The 15,266-nt window shown below is 43.5% G+C and overlaps 1 protein-coding gene across 6 annotated transcripts in view; it reads right to left on the reverse strand.

The window, feature by feature from the left end:
- The window catches only part of LOC142566709 (oxysterol-binding protein-related protein 6-like), a 147,555-nt gene that overhangs the window by 19,541 nt on the left and 112,748 nt on the right, over window positions 1-15,266 (reverse strand). For all 6 annotated transcript variants that reach the window (XM_075677557.1, XM_075677575.1, XM_075677565.1 and 3 more), the window contains 5 exons: window positions 13,832-13,969; window positions 6,917-6,980; window positions 6,157-6,235; window positions 5,956-6,097; window positions 3,584-3,728 (listed from right to left, as the gene is read on the reverse strand). In XM_075677557.1, the coding sequence (XP_075533672.1) occupies window positions 3,584-3,728; window positions 5,956-6,097; window positions 6,157-6,235; window positions 6,917-6,980; window positions 13,832-13,969 (568 nt within the window). The remainder of the gene's footprint in view (window positions 1-3,583; window positions 3,729-5,955; window positions 6,098-6,156; window positions 6,236-6,916; window positions 6,981-13,831; window positions 13,970-15,266) is intronic.

The raw sequence follows: 15,266 nt of genomic DNA on the forward strand, positions 1-15,266 counted from the left end.
ACCACGTGGGGTTCTTTAACATGCACCTAAATCTAAGTACACGGGTGTTTTTCGCATTTCGCCCCCATCGAAATGCAGCCGCCGTGGCCGGGATTCAATCTAGCGACCTCGTGCTCAGCAGCCTAACACCATAGCCACTGAGCAACCACGGCTGGTTGTTGACTCCTTTGAAGAATGGGTATCCTGCAGAACTACTGATGGGCCGTCGGCTAAGAACCAAGCTTCCTCTTAGTTCCAGCAAGCTGACACCCCAACTGCCGGATCAAGAAAGCCTTCGGAAGTTCGAGGTACAGTACCGGAAACGTCAAAGGAAAGACTTCGACAGACGTCACAGAGTCCGCGACCTGCCGGAGCTATTCTACGGAGACGACGTCTGGTTGACAGACCTCAAGTGCAAAGCGACAGTACAAGCCCCAGCCGATGAGCCTCGGTCCTACTGGGTTAACACCGACACTGGTGCTGTACGCAGGAACAGGACCCAGCTAGTTCGCTATTCCCCTGCTAAAACCAACGCAGAAAGTGTTTGTATCAGTGACGGTGTAGCAGACGCTCGTTCGTGTTACCAAGACACTTTCCACATGCATACTAGAAGTGGGAGGTGCGTGAAGCCGCCTGCTGCAGCGAACTTCGCTTGCTCTGTTGGGGAGATGTTGTATATGCTGCCATCTAGTGAAAGCAGGGAGACATAGTTCCCCGTGACTGCGCGTGGTCGGCGGTCTGGCAGCGCGTGCTCTTCTTCTAGAGATAGAACACGTCTGAGAGACCATTAAATGTGTGCGTATGTGACTCCTAGTCTGGCCGTTTTGCTCTTCCTTCCTGGCTACAACACAATCGATGCTTCGCCTTTCAGGTGAAGAATGAATGAGTATCAGAATGAATATCTTTATTCTAAAACTGGCACAGCGCAAATTGTTGCACTGTACCAGTTTTAGAATGCAATTTCAACTCGCCCAATCCTCAACCCTAGGAAATATCTGTATCTTTTTGCACTTTTGTTCTTTTAATTTGAGGGTGCCATCTGATAATGGCTGCGGGCACTAAGGGCGGTCAGCTATGGCATCCACAATTTACGGTGCTGCACTACACAAAACACCAATCTCTGGTGCCATGAATCACACCAATGCATTGCTCTCGGTGCGATCTGCACCGCGTGCGCTGACGCTCATAACCCCGCTATTATGGCCTGACCTTCTTGCAATTTGTAAGTTATTACAGAATGATGATGATTACTGATACGATACTATCCACCAGGAATGCTCTAGGAATTTGTGAAATTATTTTTACTGCTGAGACTGAAATTAATTAAATTTACGATTTAACAGTTTTTCTCTGTATGTACGTACAATTTTGTTATGTCGAGGTTCAAGATGCAAGTCTCTTGCCACAGGAGGACTATCTGATGGTCACCAACTTCAAATGCTCAAAAGTACTACTAACCTGCCCACCTCTGGATGGGACACATTGAAAACTGTACTAACAGTGCTTCCACTTCTAAAATGGCAGCAAGCTCGTGTGTATTTACAAATGAGGTAGCATAGTTGTGCCACAAGTACAGGCAATGCATGAACGAAAAGCTCTGGAGAAGGTGGTCAACGTAACTGAACCAAAAACCGTTGTTCTTTCTCTTTGATTTTGCTCCAAAGTGAAAAAAAAAATATCAGTAGGTTCAGGTTCAGCTCTCGTTTGCACAAAAATAAGCATTCTTTTCTTTCTTTTCCCCGGTTTTGTTCTAGTTTGATAACCTGGCAGAGAATTGTTACAGCTGGCACAACTAACATCATAGAAAACACACTAAAAGATTAACAAATTAAGTCACATTGGCAGATTGCCCCTCTGGAACAGCAAAAGGTCAGTCTTAGTGACTCGAGGCTTGGTATGCTGCTTAGGACGTGAAAATTAAAGATGAGAAATGACGTCACTTTCAAATTCACGCAGCAGCTCCGTGTCACATCACAGATTTCTTGGCAACACCTGGCTCAAGCTAGTTACTAATCTCTCACTAATAAGAAAGAATGACATTATATTTGAAAATAAAAAAACTCAGCCTGTCAACTTCATTATGTGCATGAAGGACTTAAATATTTGAAGATACGATGAAATCAACGAAAAGTTTAGTTTTTATTCTTTCTGCTAATATGCACTGTTTTTCTGCTGAAGAAATGGAGAGGGAGTTTTGACAGGTTAATGTGCCAGTCCACACACGCATCTGGACAATGATGCTGTTACATGGCCCATCTATGCAAGACGAAAATCCCTGGCCTTATTAGCGGCATTAAAGTGTGGTGTTTTTTACAATAAGTTTCAACGGTATATCTCTGCTCAGATGCTGCTCCTTCCTGGCGCATGGTACCAGTGAAGCCACTGTCCCTACGCTGCAGTTGAACCCACATGTGGCATTCCATTTTCTTAGTGCTACTTTTCGGTGCGCCCAATGAGTGGCAACCTAACACTGTTACCAACTCTCGTAAAATTTATGCACTGTTTCCAGTTACTAGAGCACATCTAAGCTCTTCATTTTATTCACCCTCATAAAGAGAAACCATGGTTCTTTTGTAACAAGAAGTACGAGACAAGAAGCTGTGGCAAGAAACATTTCTTTGTACAAGAGCGGAAAATGCCCAAGTTGGCAGAGAGTTTGAAAGAAAGCCCATACAGTGTAAATAACGAGCTTTTTTAGCCATTTAAACATGTTTCGCAATGAATGATCACTGCCAATGTGAGTATTTTTCTTCTGAAAGGGTGGCAAAGATACGGGCCCTCAAAACTGCAATTGCAGGAGTACCTTGGCACTGTTATGTGCTTTATTATGTCCCGCCAGCAATGTTTCTCACACAGAAGCGCTTAACATCACCACTTATGACTTAACTTGCGGTACTGAAAGATGTTTGGTCACAGTTCAAACACTTAACTTAGACTGTGGTGAGCTTCGCTTACGAAACATTTAGCAAACTCTTGCCACTTGTGGAAACGACATGCCCTTTTGCATCAACAAGGGTCTCCCTCTAATATATAAGTCAGTCCTTCTGTAGTTCAACTTCTATTTTGTGAGGTGTGATTGGCGAGCATGGGGAAAGTTATGACTAGTCAGGCCATCTCCTGGCATGGCATTCACGCCTTGGACACTTCATCATTAATGTTCTGGTGTTTCCCGTGCCAAAACCACAATCTGATTATAAGACACACCATCGTGGGGGGCTCCGGATTAAGTTTGACCACCTGGAGTCCTTTAATGTGTGCCCAATGCACGGCACATAAGCGTTTTTGCACTCCGCCTTCATCCGAATGCAGTTGCTGTGGCCGAGATCGTACCCACGACCTTGAGCTCAGCAGCGCAACACCATAGCTGCAGGGCTACCACAACGGGTAGCTTGGCCATCAGTACTGCTGTTCACAAGGGCATCAATGATGGTACACAGTGCCTGCTCAAGACCCGTACTGACTTCCCCTGCAGTGTCCCTTTAAAAGAAACCCTACCTTTAAATATACATTGCAGCAAACAGCAATTGCATCTCAAATGGTGAAATTAGGTGTCCACAAAATAACAACTTACATTGTGCCTTTACTAATAACGTAGTCTCCTTACCAGGCCTCCAGACACACTTTGCTGCAGGGGCAACACCACAGTATATTGCTTCGGTCCACTGCCCTGAGAGGTTGCAAATAACATCTCCCTGCTTGTTGACCACAGTTCCAAAGACTTCATGGCGCTTGTCAGACCAATAGCTGGCCTACAACAAGTCAAAATTATGCAACAGATCAGATGTTTCAGATGTTGACAGAAGGGGGTGTGGGGAACATTCTCGCACAACACTGCTCTACCAGAAGTTGAGCTTCAGGGATGAGTATGAAGGAAAGCATCGAATTCCAAATCATTACAGTACACTCAAACCTTCATATAACGAACCTCGATATAACTAAGTTCGCAATTCAACAAACATTTTTCGTTTCCATTTCTTATTTCCACTGAAATGCATCTATTTATTTCCCTCAATTTAGCAGTGTTTTGCACCACAGTTTCAATGCAATGAAATTTTTTGTGAGAACAAAAATCAAATTTAGGCAAATTCTACCACCTGTAAAGTAAAAATATCGAAGGTGTTTGTAGAAACAAAACAGGTGTAAAAAAAAAAGGAAAATTTTGCCCCTCCGTGGTGACCAGATGTTTAAATAACATGTGATGTTTGACATCAAAAGTGATGCTTCAAAGTCCAGAGAGACCTTTTGACACCATTTTGTAGCATCGATTTTGTTTGTTGCAACGCAAGGACATGCTAAGACAGTCATCTCTTTCTCTTTTAATCATGGTACTGGTACTACTTTTCTGCAAAAATTAGTGGTGCACCCCAAGAAAGAAAAGTGCTTTCCCTGAAACTTAAAGCCAAGATGATCAAAGAAGTAGCAGATGGCGAGAAGAAATATATCACTGCTGACATGTATGAGATATCACTGAGTATGCTTTCAACCATTCCGAAGTCAATCAACGAACATGCCTACGACAACATAAGTGCTGAATGCCACTGACATTTTGTGCAAGTATGCCGTGCAAGAGCACAAACAAGCATTGGTAACCACATCAACCTATGAGCGCCACATAACGTTGGTTCTCTTGAGCCTATATCAGGCAAAAATAACATATTTTATGACACCGCCATGAAGTGGGTTTCCTTGTGCAAAGTTTGCAAAATAAAGGCTTATAGTTTGTGAAGTCGATGCATCATTGCGTGAAGCTCACGATAGTTTTCAGTGACTGTACTACACTCGCCGCTCATTTTACTTGGCGTGTCTCTTAAGATCGCATGTAATATCTTCACGAACACACGTACGTAAAATGTAATGGAACAGGAAAGCTTTAGAAATATGTGACATCATTTGTGTAACTGAAAGTAAAAAAAAATTAGCAGACCATTACGATGCTCCCTAATGCAAAATTTGAGCGCAGCTCTATACGTGTTTCATTTCGTGATATATTGGCTGGCACGGACAATCTGTCTCGTGCAGCACATTGCACACGGAGCCAATTGCAGCCCGGCCGCTTCGCTGATCTGGAGATCGCAAGAGCCAGCGTGTAAGTAACACATGGGAGCGATTCACAGAAACGGCCATCAACGGACCTTCCAGACGAAGCACTACTTCAAAGACACGCGCTACTCTCGTAGCCATTGTCGCCGCACTACGCTTTCCTTCTCACGCTTCTGCCATACCTTCCTCTACTTTCCGCCTCATGGTTCCGCTGCACCCTCCTGCTCTCGCTTTCCTCCTCGCATCTCATCTCCTGCTCCACTCCACGTTCACTTTCACCTTTCGCTGTGCTCGCTTGCTCGTTCGCTCAGTTATGCTGACGCCGACGCTTGCCACAGGAACGGCTGCCTAAGAGCCGTGCTCTAAAACTTTGATGCAACAAAGTTTGCAACATAACAAAGTTTTTCATTGCAAGAAAGACCATTATATTGAGGTTCAACTGTATTACCAAGCATTTGTAATGCTTGCATATAATTGTAATAGTATTCGTGTTTACCATATAGACTCGTGTTGTAGCCCCACTCAAGTAATTGGGTGCTCCACCATCTTTTAACAAAAAAGTTTCTTCAAAAATATTTTAATTGACTCTGGTATGCATGTATGTCTGTGAGCCACCCCAATGGATTTAGGAGTTCTACAAAAGCTGTTTAATTGCTGTGAAAGCTGAACCAAATTTGGATTAGCTGCATTGAGTCATAGCTGTTGTGACCAGCCCCATTACTAAAGCTCTTTCTCCATCAGCATTATTTGCTAAAGAAACACATAAAATATAAGCATTGTCAATTAGTGTTGGAAGTGCTGCACAAACAAGTGGAAAAGCCAGAGATGCACGTTTATGCGAGAGTGTTAAAACAACACCTGTGCTAATGGTGCCAGTGCTAATGCTTAACTGCGATATGTTATGCAATATATAAAAAACGTAGCAAGAAACTGTACCTTTACGAAAGTCAATTTGCAGGTCACATCATGGGTCAGATCTCGGATTGTCATTTCCCCATACTGATCCACCCACCGCTGGCCACTAAAGATGTTGTGCACACATGTGGTCACCTTGTTCCATTGGTAGTGACTTCCAGAGCTAAACCACAGAACAGAAATGAGTGCAAAGGAAGCAAAAAAGTGTGAGCAACACTGTACCTCAACAACTCGAGGTGAACAGAGCCCACTGGGAGGATCTCCATAGACTTTCCCCAAAATTTGGTTTTGATCCTAACATCTGTGAGGAAAAAAAAAAGAGAAAGAAACGTGATGCAAGTTGAAGAAAGGCTTAACAGTCAAGCAAAATGACATCCTAAAAGTGAAAAAAAAAAGAAGATCGCCAATGATTACGACACCGCCTAAGAGAATTTTGAGTGCAGCTGTTTAGGTGTTTTGAACTTGCAATATATTGTGGCAAAGAACGTGATTCTGAATGACAGGGTCCTTCAGCGGCAGCACTCAGCCTCTGCTCAGGCAGCTCGTTTAGCAGCAGCAGCAGATTAAGCATTTCCACTGGTTGCATAGCTCATTGTTGAGAAAGAAAGTGTGAACAGGAGAACACATGGCTCACATGAAGCGCATTGTGTAGTGGCGGCAGCAAAGTTCAAAGCCCATGCCAATTCTTTTTTTCCATATATGGTAACCTGTGGACGTGCTCACCGCAAGCCTGGTCACCGCCGTGGACCGTGTCTCGACTCCGCTTTCCTCCTCACCCTTTTACCATACTCCCATCCTCTTTATTTCCTCCTCGCAATCTCTTCGCTGTCGCCATCTTTCTTCCCCCACTGTGCTCCGCATTCGCTCTTTCATCCTTCACTGTGCTGGTTCCCTCGGTTACGGCGAGGGATGCTAACGCTCAACGCAGGAACAGGCGCCTAAGAGCTGCACTCTAAAAATGAAGGCTGCCTGAAACATTTACCTTGCCAAAACTTGTAGTTCTTAGACTCTGCGTAGCAGGCAGAAACAGGTGGATGGTGGTTCACCTAAAATAAATAATTAATAGCATATTAGCACTGTGCCCTTCTCCTCATTTTTTTGCATTAATTTTTTTTTTTCAATGCAGCAGGCGTCCTTCATGACAAACTCTGCCAAGCAAAATTCCTTGACAAGCTGAACAGTCTGAGGACATTCATTCAGCTTCACTGTTATGATTAACCTTTCACAAGATTTTAACGTAACTATAGTCGGGTACAACTTTAGAAAAAATAGGCACTTGCTCCTCAAAGGCAGATGCGCACGAGCCTCCACCAATGGGCGGGCACTCTAGACTGACGTCATGAGTCGGACGGCCGGTGACCCCACCGGTGGAGAAGATGGCCACCTGCGCTTTGAACTGGGCCAGGTCACATCAATCGTGAGCATCTGCCCCTCATCAGGGTAAATTCCCAAACTGTTTGTGGTGGTCTATCATGCCGGAAGTGTTATTGCGAGCGAGCTTATGATGCACCATTTATGCTGCATGCATTTATTCTGAGCCGTGATCCGGCGAAGAAAGATTACAGAGAGCATTGCTGACACTGCGCTACACTTCGTCTGAAAACAGGATCCCGCGGTAACACACCGCTACAAACATCCTGTGTGTTTGTTCCATGGTGTTTTGTTTTGCTCCAAAGTGAAGTTACGAAGAGGGCAGTTTGCCAAAGTCTGGTACAGTCCAGCCTCGATATATCGAACATGGATATATCAAATTATTGCATGTATCGAATACTGTCTATATCACCTGCAAAATCGCATGCATTTTTAATTTTTTATTTCGAACGAGGTCAGATGTAAAATGAATATATTGAACTCCCCCATCCCAGACAATGTGTGCTCTGTCGACAGGCGGCGAGCTTTCCCGCAACATCCTCGAAGATAGTAGTGGCGCGATGGGCGTTCCCAACTTTTGCACACTATAGCTACACACATCGATTGCACCGAAGGCACCATTTAAATGTAGCGGCGTACGCAAGTGGCGGCTTGGCTAGTTTGACGTCAATGACGCATTGCATTTGCTGCACTGACGCCTCCTCGGTGCTGTGCTCTGCGCCTGTCGAGTCTTGTGAGGAATGGCGGTTTGCTTCCACGACGACGCACGACACAACACGTTCACTGGACTCACTCATGGACCCCCATAGCAGACGTCACTTAATACTTTGTTATTTACAGTGTTTAAAAATGCTTTGATTTATGGACGTGGAGAGAGAGAAGGAGAGAGAAACTTTATAGAATAAAACAAAATTTGAGGTCTCATGGTTGGGGCCCCTAGACGAGGGCTCCACTGGTGTGAGTGGCTTGCTGGGCGGTCTAGGAGAGTCAGTTGGCTATCCTGACCCTCGTTCATAAGCTGCGCCTCCCACTGCCTGTAAAAATATTGCGTTTTTAGTTGTGTGAAATTTATATGTGTCGGCCTGTTTTGGCACATCAACATGATGTGTGGTAACGTTGGGGACTCACCACACCACGGGCATTCGTCAGTGTGTAGTCTGTGGTGAACGTGGCTAATTGTATGTAGGTATGGGTACATGCGTGTTCCAAGTCAGCGCCAACTCCTTGCCTGTTGACTGTTTAAATTTGGGTGCGGGCATCCATATTGCCTCCAATCCTCTCTTTGTTGTTTGAGGATGTCGTGAGGAGTAGAAGGGGGCTCGACACTCAGAACATGGAGATAGGAACGGAAGTAGCGACCAAACGAAGACACTTCCGAGGTTGAGCCCACAAGCGCTGATTTTGCCCCGCTCCCAATTTCAACTGAGGCTGTAGCTGCTTTGGCCCTTCTACGTCACTACTGCGGCGCAACAGAAGGCACCAGCCTATTGCTTGTGGATCGTTTAGACTATGTTGAGGACACCATGGTTAAGCACGTGACTGCCAATAAGAAGCAGGCTACACTGCTGCGCAATTTCAGCCAAAGAAAAAAATACTTTGTGCGAAGCCCCAAGTGAGTATTTACTGCGCCACGATTGGTTCATTCATTGATTTGTACAAGTTCTTTACACAATCTTTACGTGATTTTATGTATTGAATTCTGGCTATATCAAACTATTTCGCGATCACCGCGCTGTTCGATATATCAAGGTTCAACTGTACCGACTGTGTACGGCGGGTGTGTTAATGTACTGTGTCGTGTTTTTCGTCAGACGGAGTGAAGTGACGGAGAAAAACCATTATCAGGCGAAATGAGAAAAACGTATGTGAATGAAACAAACCTACGAGTGTCTCAACAGAAAAAAATTGCAAAAGCAACCTCCAATGCAAAGGTTCATTGCTGCCAGCTCAATGCAAACGATCGTGGCCAGCAGTGTTATAAGACAGCCGAGCGTCTAGCGGCGTCGTTCGTGTTGTGAAGCATTGTCGATTGATTGCTGTTCATTAGTGCTAACAATCAGTGACTAACACAGACTGCTTGAGTGAATGTCATTGAATTAGTAATGGTCAGCTGTTTGGTCACAGTGTTTGTTTCCTTATTGTCAGCCCCAGTACCAAGTCGTATAAAAGTATGACCATTAAACTGGTGCATTTACAAGGGACCTTAGCATAAATTTGCGTCGCTGTGTGGACTCTTTGCTCACGGCAGACGCCAGCTGTAGAACGCCTGCTATGACACAATACCGTATAAGGTCTGCTGCCAGCGCTCAATATGCTTTCCTACAACACAGCTCTGTGCTGCTTTTCAATTCTCGTGATATCCTGCTACTGAAAATTCCTATGACAGTGTTAAGGCAACAGTGCAAAAAAATAAAAAATAAAACAGGACAAGGCCGGCACAGCAGCTTGTGAGCCGACTCCTAATACCACTACCCAAGTCTGTTTGTAAATGTGTGTGCATGTTTTCTTGTGTTTGCGTATATTTTTTATTTCCCCCATTTCTTCATATCTGAAATTTTCTTAGTTTTCACGTTTGTGCGCATGTGTGGGAATATGTGCCTGCTTCCATGCATGTTTGTGTTTATCCTTATTTCTGTTCTTCTATTTTATATTAGCATTTGTTTTTGTAAGTTTTCTTTCAGCTGTCTTTTTCCATAACTTCATTAACTCGTTTAATTCAAAGCACCAGGTACTGTGAACTGCAGGGCTGGCCTGTTCAATCTAAAGCCTTTTCTCTCTTGTCTACTTTGTCTCCTCAATCTGCCTCCTCATTGTGTTTTCTGTCCTTGCTTCTTACATTGCTGCCACAATGTGATTAACCAACTTACACAAAAGGAAGTTCTATCACCTATGACAACAGAAAAGTTTACAGGTACATTTTGTTAAACGCATCACGTGGGTTGCACAGTAACTTTGCCTGTTACCCCCGTTCGTATTTTTATGCATCAGTGCATGTGGCAGCTCGCCAGAAGTGCACATGAAAGGGTGCCATATTGTGAAACAGCACCTTGCTATGTTGTTGCATTTTTCACACTTCCAGTCTTAGTAAATAGAGAATTTCATTGCCCATCACATATAGTGGCACAAATTTTCAACACGAATAACATTGTGCAGTGGTGTGTCATTTACTGTCTGATGCTTTCAGCTTTCATTGTTACAAAGGCATTTTTCAGTGAATGAAGCCTTGCAAAACAGTTCACTAAGAGCTTTTGAAGCTTTGACCATTTATTACTTTACCAATTTCATTGTCTGAATCTTGCCATCACTTAGCCTACGGCTTATGCAGTGAACAAAATGCCTCAGTAAGACACATTCTACTTTATTCAGCATTTTTTGGTACAAAAATAGCTAGCAGAGTTATTCAGGATAAATAATTGTGCTTGCATTCGCCTTTCTTGCCCAGTCAGATAAACAAATTAGACAATGGCTATGGCATGACTGTGATTTGAAGTGCAGAATGCTAACGGTACCTTTCAAGCGTGCCCCGAACTACTGATATCTCACCAAGGAGCCATTGTTCTCTTGTTCGAATGCTTGCTTGAGCCAGATAACCAAAATAAACAATGGAACCACATGAATGTGCATTGGTATGCAAGCTGCTAACAGTGGCTGTCAATTTCATGTTGACTACTGCTGTTTCACCTACAATGGCTACAACATGACTGCACTTGAAGTGCAGACTGCTAACAATGCCTTTCAAGCATGCGCCCTACTACTGTTATTTCACCAAGGGTTCCGTCGAGCTCCACAGTGGCTGCCCGAATGAGTATTTTAAGTCTCATTAAGCGAACAATGTCCTATAACTGTTCTTTTAGTCTCATTAGTTGCCTGAGCTAGATAACCAAAATAAACAATGCAACCACATGAATGTGCTTTGGCCTGCAAGCTGCTAACAGTGACTGTCAACTTCACGTTGACTACTGCTATTTCACTAACAATGGCTACAACGTGACTGTGCTTTGAAGTGCAGACTGCTAAAGGTGCTTTTCAAGCGTTCCCCAACTACTGTTATTTCACCACGGGGCCCGTCAAGCTATATAATCGCTGCTCGATACAGTATTTTAGGCCTTCTCACTTTGGCATTATTCATCTCAACAGGCTGTAAAGAAAAACGGTGGCAACACAACTACCTGAAAACAGGCCGCCTAATAGGGGCATGCCACTATGCTTGCATAGCTATTATTTGTTCCAAGTGGCATAATGAAATTACCAATGACTGTGCTGTGGAGTAAACTGAGCTGAAAGTGCATTTCTGTTATTGCTTGGCAGCATTTATTGGCCTTTAGGTGCCCGTCAACTCGGCAATGGCTGCCCGAATGAGCATTTGGGCCTCACTAAGCTAATGATGTTTTATAATTGTTCTCTTATTCGCACTACTTACCTGAGCCAGATAATCAAAATAAACAGCGCAACCACATGAATGTGCTTTGGCGTGCAGGCTGCTAACTGTGGCTGCCCATTAGCCTTTTGGGCCCCACATAGTTATTCAGGGTTAACAATAGTGTTTGCATTTGATTTGCCAGCATTTAGGCATGTTTCCATGGCAGTAGTTAAATTGAGCACGATGTGAGCAAGACGTTGCTTTTTCAGAATTGAGCTTTCTATAAAAGGAATATGCCATCAAATGAACTGCTTATTTATTTGAGAGGTCATGGGATGGATGGTTGGCTTCTGCGAACCCACCGGCAAAATTTTGTTAGCCCTAATAAGGGCCATTCCTTTGTTAATAAGAAATCATTATGCTTCGTCGAGTGGCTCAATGCTGGACAGCTTGCAGTCGGAGTCACCTTCTTCAGTGTCATCTTCACCCAGTCCGATGACGATGGGTTGGATATGGTCACTCCCAGATGTGTCAAGTCTGAACTTTGCCTCCAGGTCCAACATGTAGTGAATGTTCTTCCTCCAGTATTCTGCCGTTACGTTCTTGATTTTTTCCCTTAAGACATCCTCGACTGTGGACAGCTTGAAGTCTCTGTTGTGTGCAGCAATGCCACTTTTGACATTTGCCCACACGAGCTCAATTGGATTAAATCCATTTTAAGCTCGAAAAACAAGTAGTTAATGTTCCGTGCACATGTAAAGCAGTGCAAAAGCCATGCAGAGTTGCTCTTTGTACTTTTGTCCCTTGCAATAAAGCTAAAAAGAAGTCGATGTGCAGCGTTGTAGAAGGCACAGGGTTATTTTTCTCGTGCGATCTGGCATGTGCTGTAGCATTCCAATCACGAGAGCTCTACCAAACCAGTCATCAAAGATACAAAAGTCTTGTTTATACCGAGACTCATGTGTTTTAGAAGCACTATTTTTTGAGCGGGACTATTTCTTTAGTCGCAGAGGCAATCGGCTGTCGCGCTTCGGTCATCTGGGTGGGGCCTCTCCCTGTCTTCTAAATCGTTACCCAACTACAGGTGGACTAGTTCAAATGTGTATTTTGGAACAAACAGCACTAGCCTAAGGACAAGGAACCAGAAGAGCCATGTCCTGCATCTTCTCATTCCTTAGCTTTAGTTTAATTCTGTTTGTTCCCGAACTCTGATAAACAGAAATCCAAGGTACATCTTAAAGGAACACACTTAAGGCAAATACTAAGTCGACGTGGACTGTTAAAATACGATTCCAGAAACTTCACAGCACTTGTCTCATGCCAAGAACAGAATTAGTTTACGAGAAAATTGTGTGTGAAGAGTCCGAATACCTTTATCACAATTCAAATCTCCCGCCCCCTAACCGGGGAGTGGTGACATTCGATACGCCATCACCGCTTACTGCTGTTGGTGAGTAAAACGGCACCAGACAGACGGCGCCTCGGCTTTTTGCGCAAAACGCGAACACATGGCCATAAAGAAAGTGAGCAAAGACAGAGCGTTGGATTCCCCACTGCAGCTGCTCTTGGTCAAGTGGCGTGTACCGTTCGAGAGTCCTGCTACATCACATCAATTGCAGCTTGTGTGAGTTTCGCGAGCCAGCAAAACCAGTGCAGGACTGCATGGTAAGAAAACTACTAAAACACAAAAGCGCGGGCAGTGTGGAGGGGAGAAAACGAAACCTTCCGGCCACCCATGTCGTCGTCTAGGGTAGCGCCAATGAGTTCTTTTTCTAAAGATCTCGTATTTGAACTGAACAAGTAGCAATTTCTTTCATCTTATTCTGTAATAAAATGTTTTTATTAGGAGTGGTAGAGTGCTAGTGACAGAATAATAATGACGAGGGCCTTCATCATCGGGCTAGCACTTGAATGTCCTGGGGAGTCTCTAATCATGTCTTGCATCTATCTCAAGTTATCGATTACTACAGCTGTTTGCGATAATATTGACGCGTCAGAGGTTCTTGAGCACCAATCTATCACTTTAGCTTGACTTAATATTTGCCTTTAGTGTCCCCTTAAAGGAAGTGTAGTGTACATAAGTTCTGGCAAAAAAATATACTCATCAGGCTCTCCTACTACTATTCATTAAGGCAACAACAAGGTCATACAGAAAAAAATCATCACCTGCTCTGCAATGAACCGGAAACCCTTGTCCTCTCGAATGCATTCATAAGTTTCTCCAAGCAGTGGATTGAAAGGTTTGTACCCAGCTCGATGATAGGATGAGCTGTAGCCAGAGACCGCAAAGGCAGCTATGCACACCTAAACCAGCAGTCAATGAAAGCAATTATATTTGTTTAAAATACAACCACAATCACACCACAACAAACCACCCCTATGTGATTAATTATGCTCCTACCAAACATTCTATCTTACAAATACCTGAGCATGCACATGACATCAACACTATTATGGACAACACATATTGACACCATCTGCTCTAATGTTTCATGTACTTTTGTATATTTAAATTGTAAACTGAAAACTGCATCACTTGAAATAAGAAAAACTAGCATATCTAACATTTGTACGTCCATTGCTAGAATATGCATCATCTAGCTTGCACCCTTCCCAATCATATGTCACCTCTGACCCAGAAGCAGAACAAAACCGTGCTGCTTGATTTATAACCAGTATTCACGTGAAATCAGCTAGCCACACCAAAGCTTACACTTTCATTACCATCACTTGCCTCCTGCTGGATCACCTCTTGTCTCTGCTTGCTTCACTCGTTTTTGACCATCCGCACCACAGGCATTCTTTGTTAAATCCACCCCTAAATATGTCTTCCCACTTAAACCACAGTTGTCTGTAGCATGCATTATGCCTCCCGCCGGATCATCTCTTGTCTCTGCTTGCTTCACTCGTTTTTGACCATCCGCACCACAGGCATTCTTTGTTAAATCCACCCCTAAGTATGTCTTCCCACTTAAACCACAGTTGTCCTGTAGCATGCATTATCACTCAGACATATGAATTAAACCCTCATTCTTGCTGGACGCAATAACCCACTGGAATAGCCTTGCAGAAAATAGTTTAATGCCCTGATCATAAATAATTCCGGGAAATGTTAACTAACCAGCTTGCCTTATCTACCAAAACATACTCTTCCCCTACCCTAACACACATTCTCTTTCTTTCTATTTCTTTTTTTCTTTACCCTACCAACACAATATCTCCCTTTTTTGCATTTTTTAAAATTTTTTGATGTTATATTCTGATATTGCCACATGTCATCGTGGAAATTTACTCCAAGTGAATACGCTTTGCAAAATCACCGGATACAATTCGTAAACTGCAATACACACCATAAGGTAATTAAGAAGTTAATTAGTCATTTTGTAAAGCTGGTTGAAAGTTGAATACGTGTTTCAATTTCTTGTGCAAGTAATGACCGCCTCTCTGAATTTTCCAGCTCAACGACTAGAATTATGTTATCTGCAACAGGTGATTTTTTTAAATTCTGAGAGCCTAAAAATGAATTTCAGCATTGTCATTTGTTGGGCGTGTTGGTAAAATGACTTGGAAGGCGTATTTAGCGCCAATGAACAAGGGCAGG

Source organism: Dermacentor variabilis, chromosome 1, assembly GCF_050947875.1.
Source record: "Dermacentor variabilis isolate Ectoservices chromosome 1, ASM5094787v1, whole genome shotgun sequence".
Taxonomy (NCBI): Eukaryota; Metazoa; Arthropoda; class Arachnida; order Ixodida; family Ixodidae; genus Dermacentor; species Dermacentor variabilis.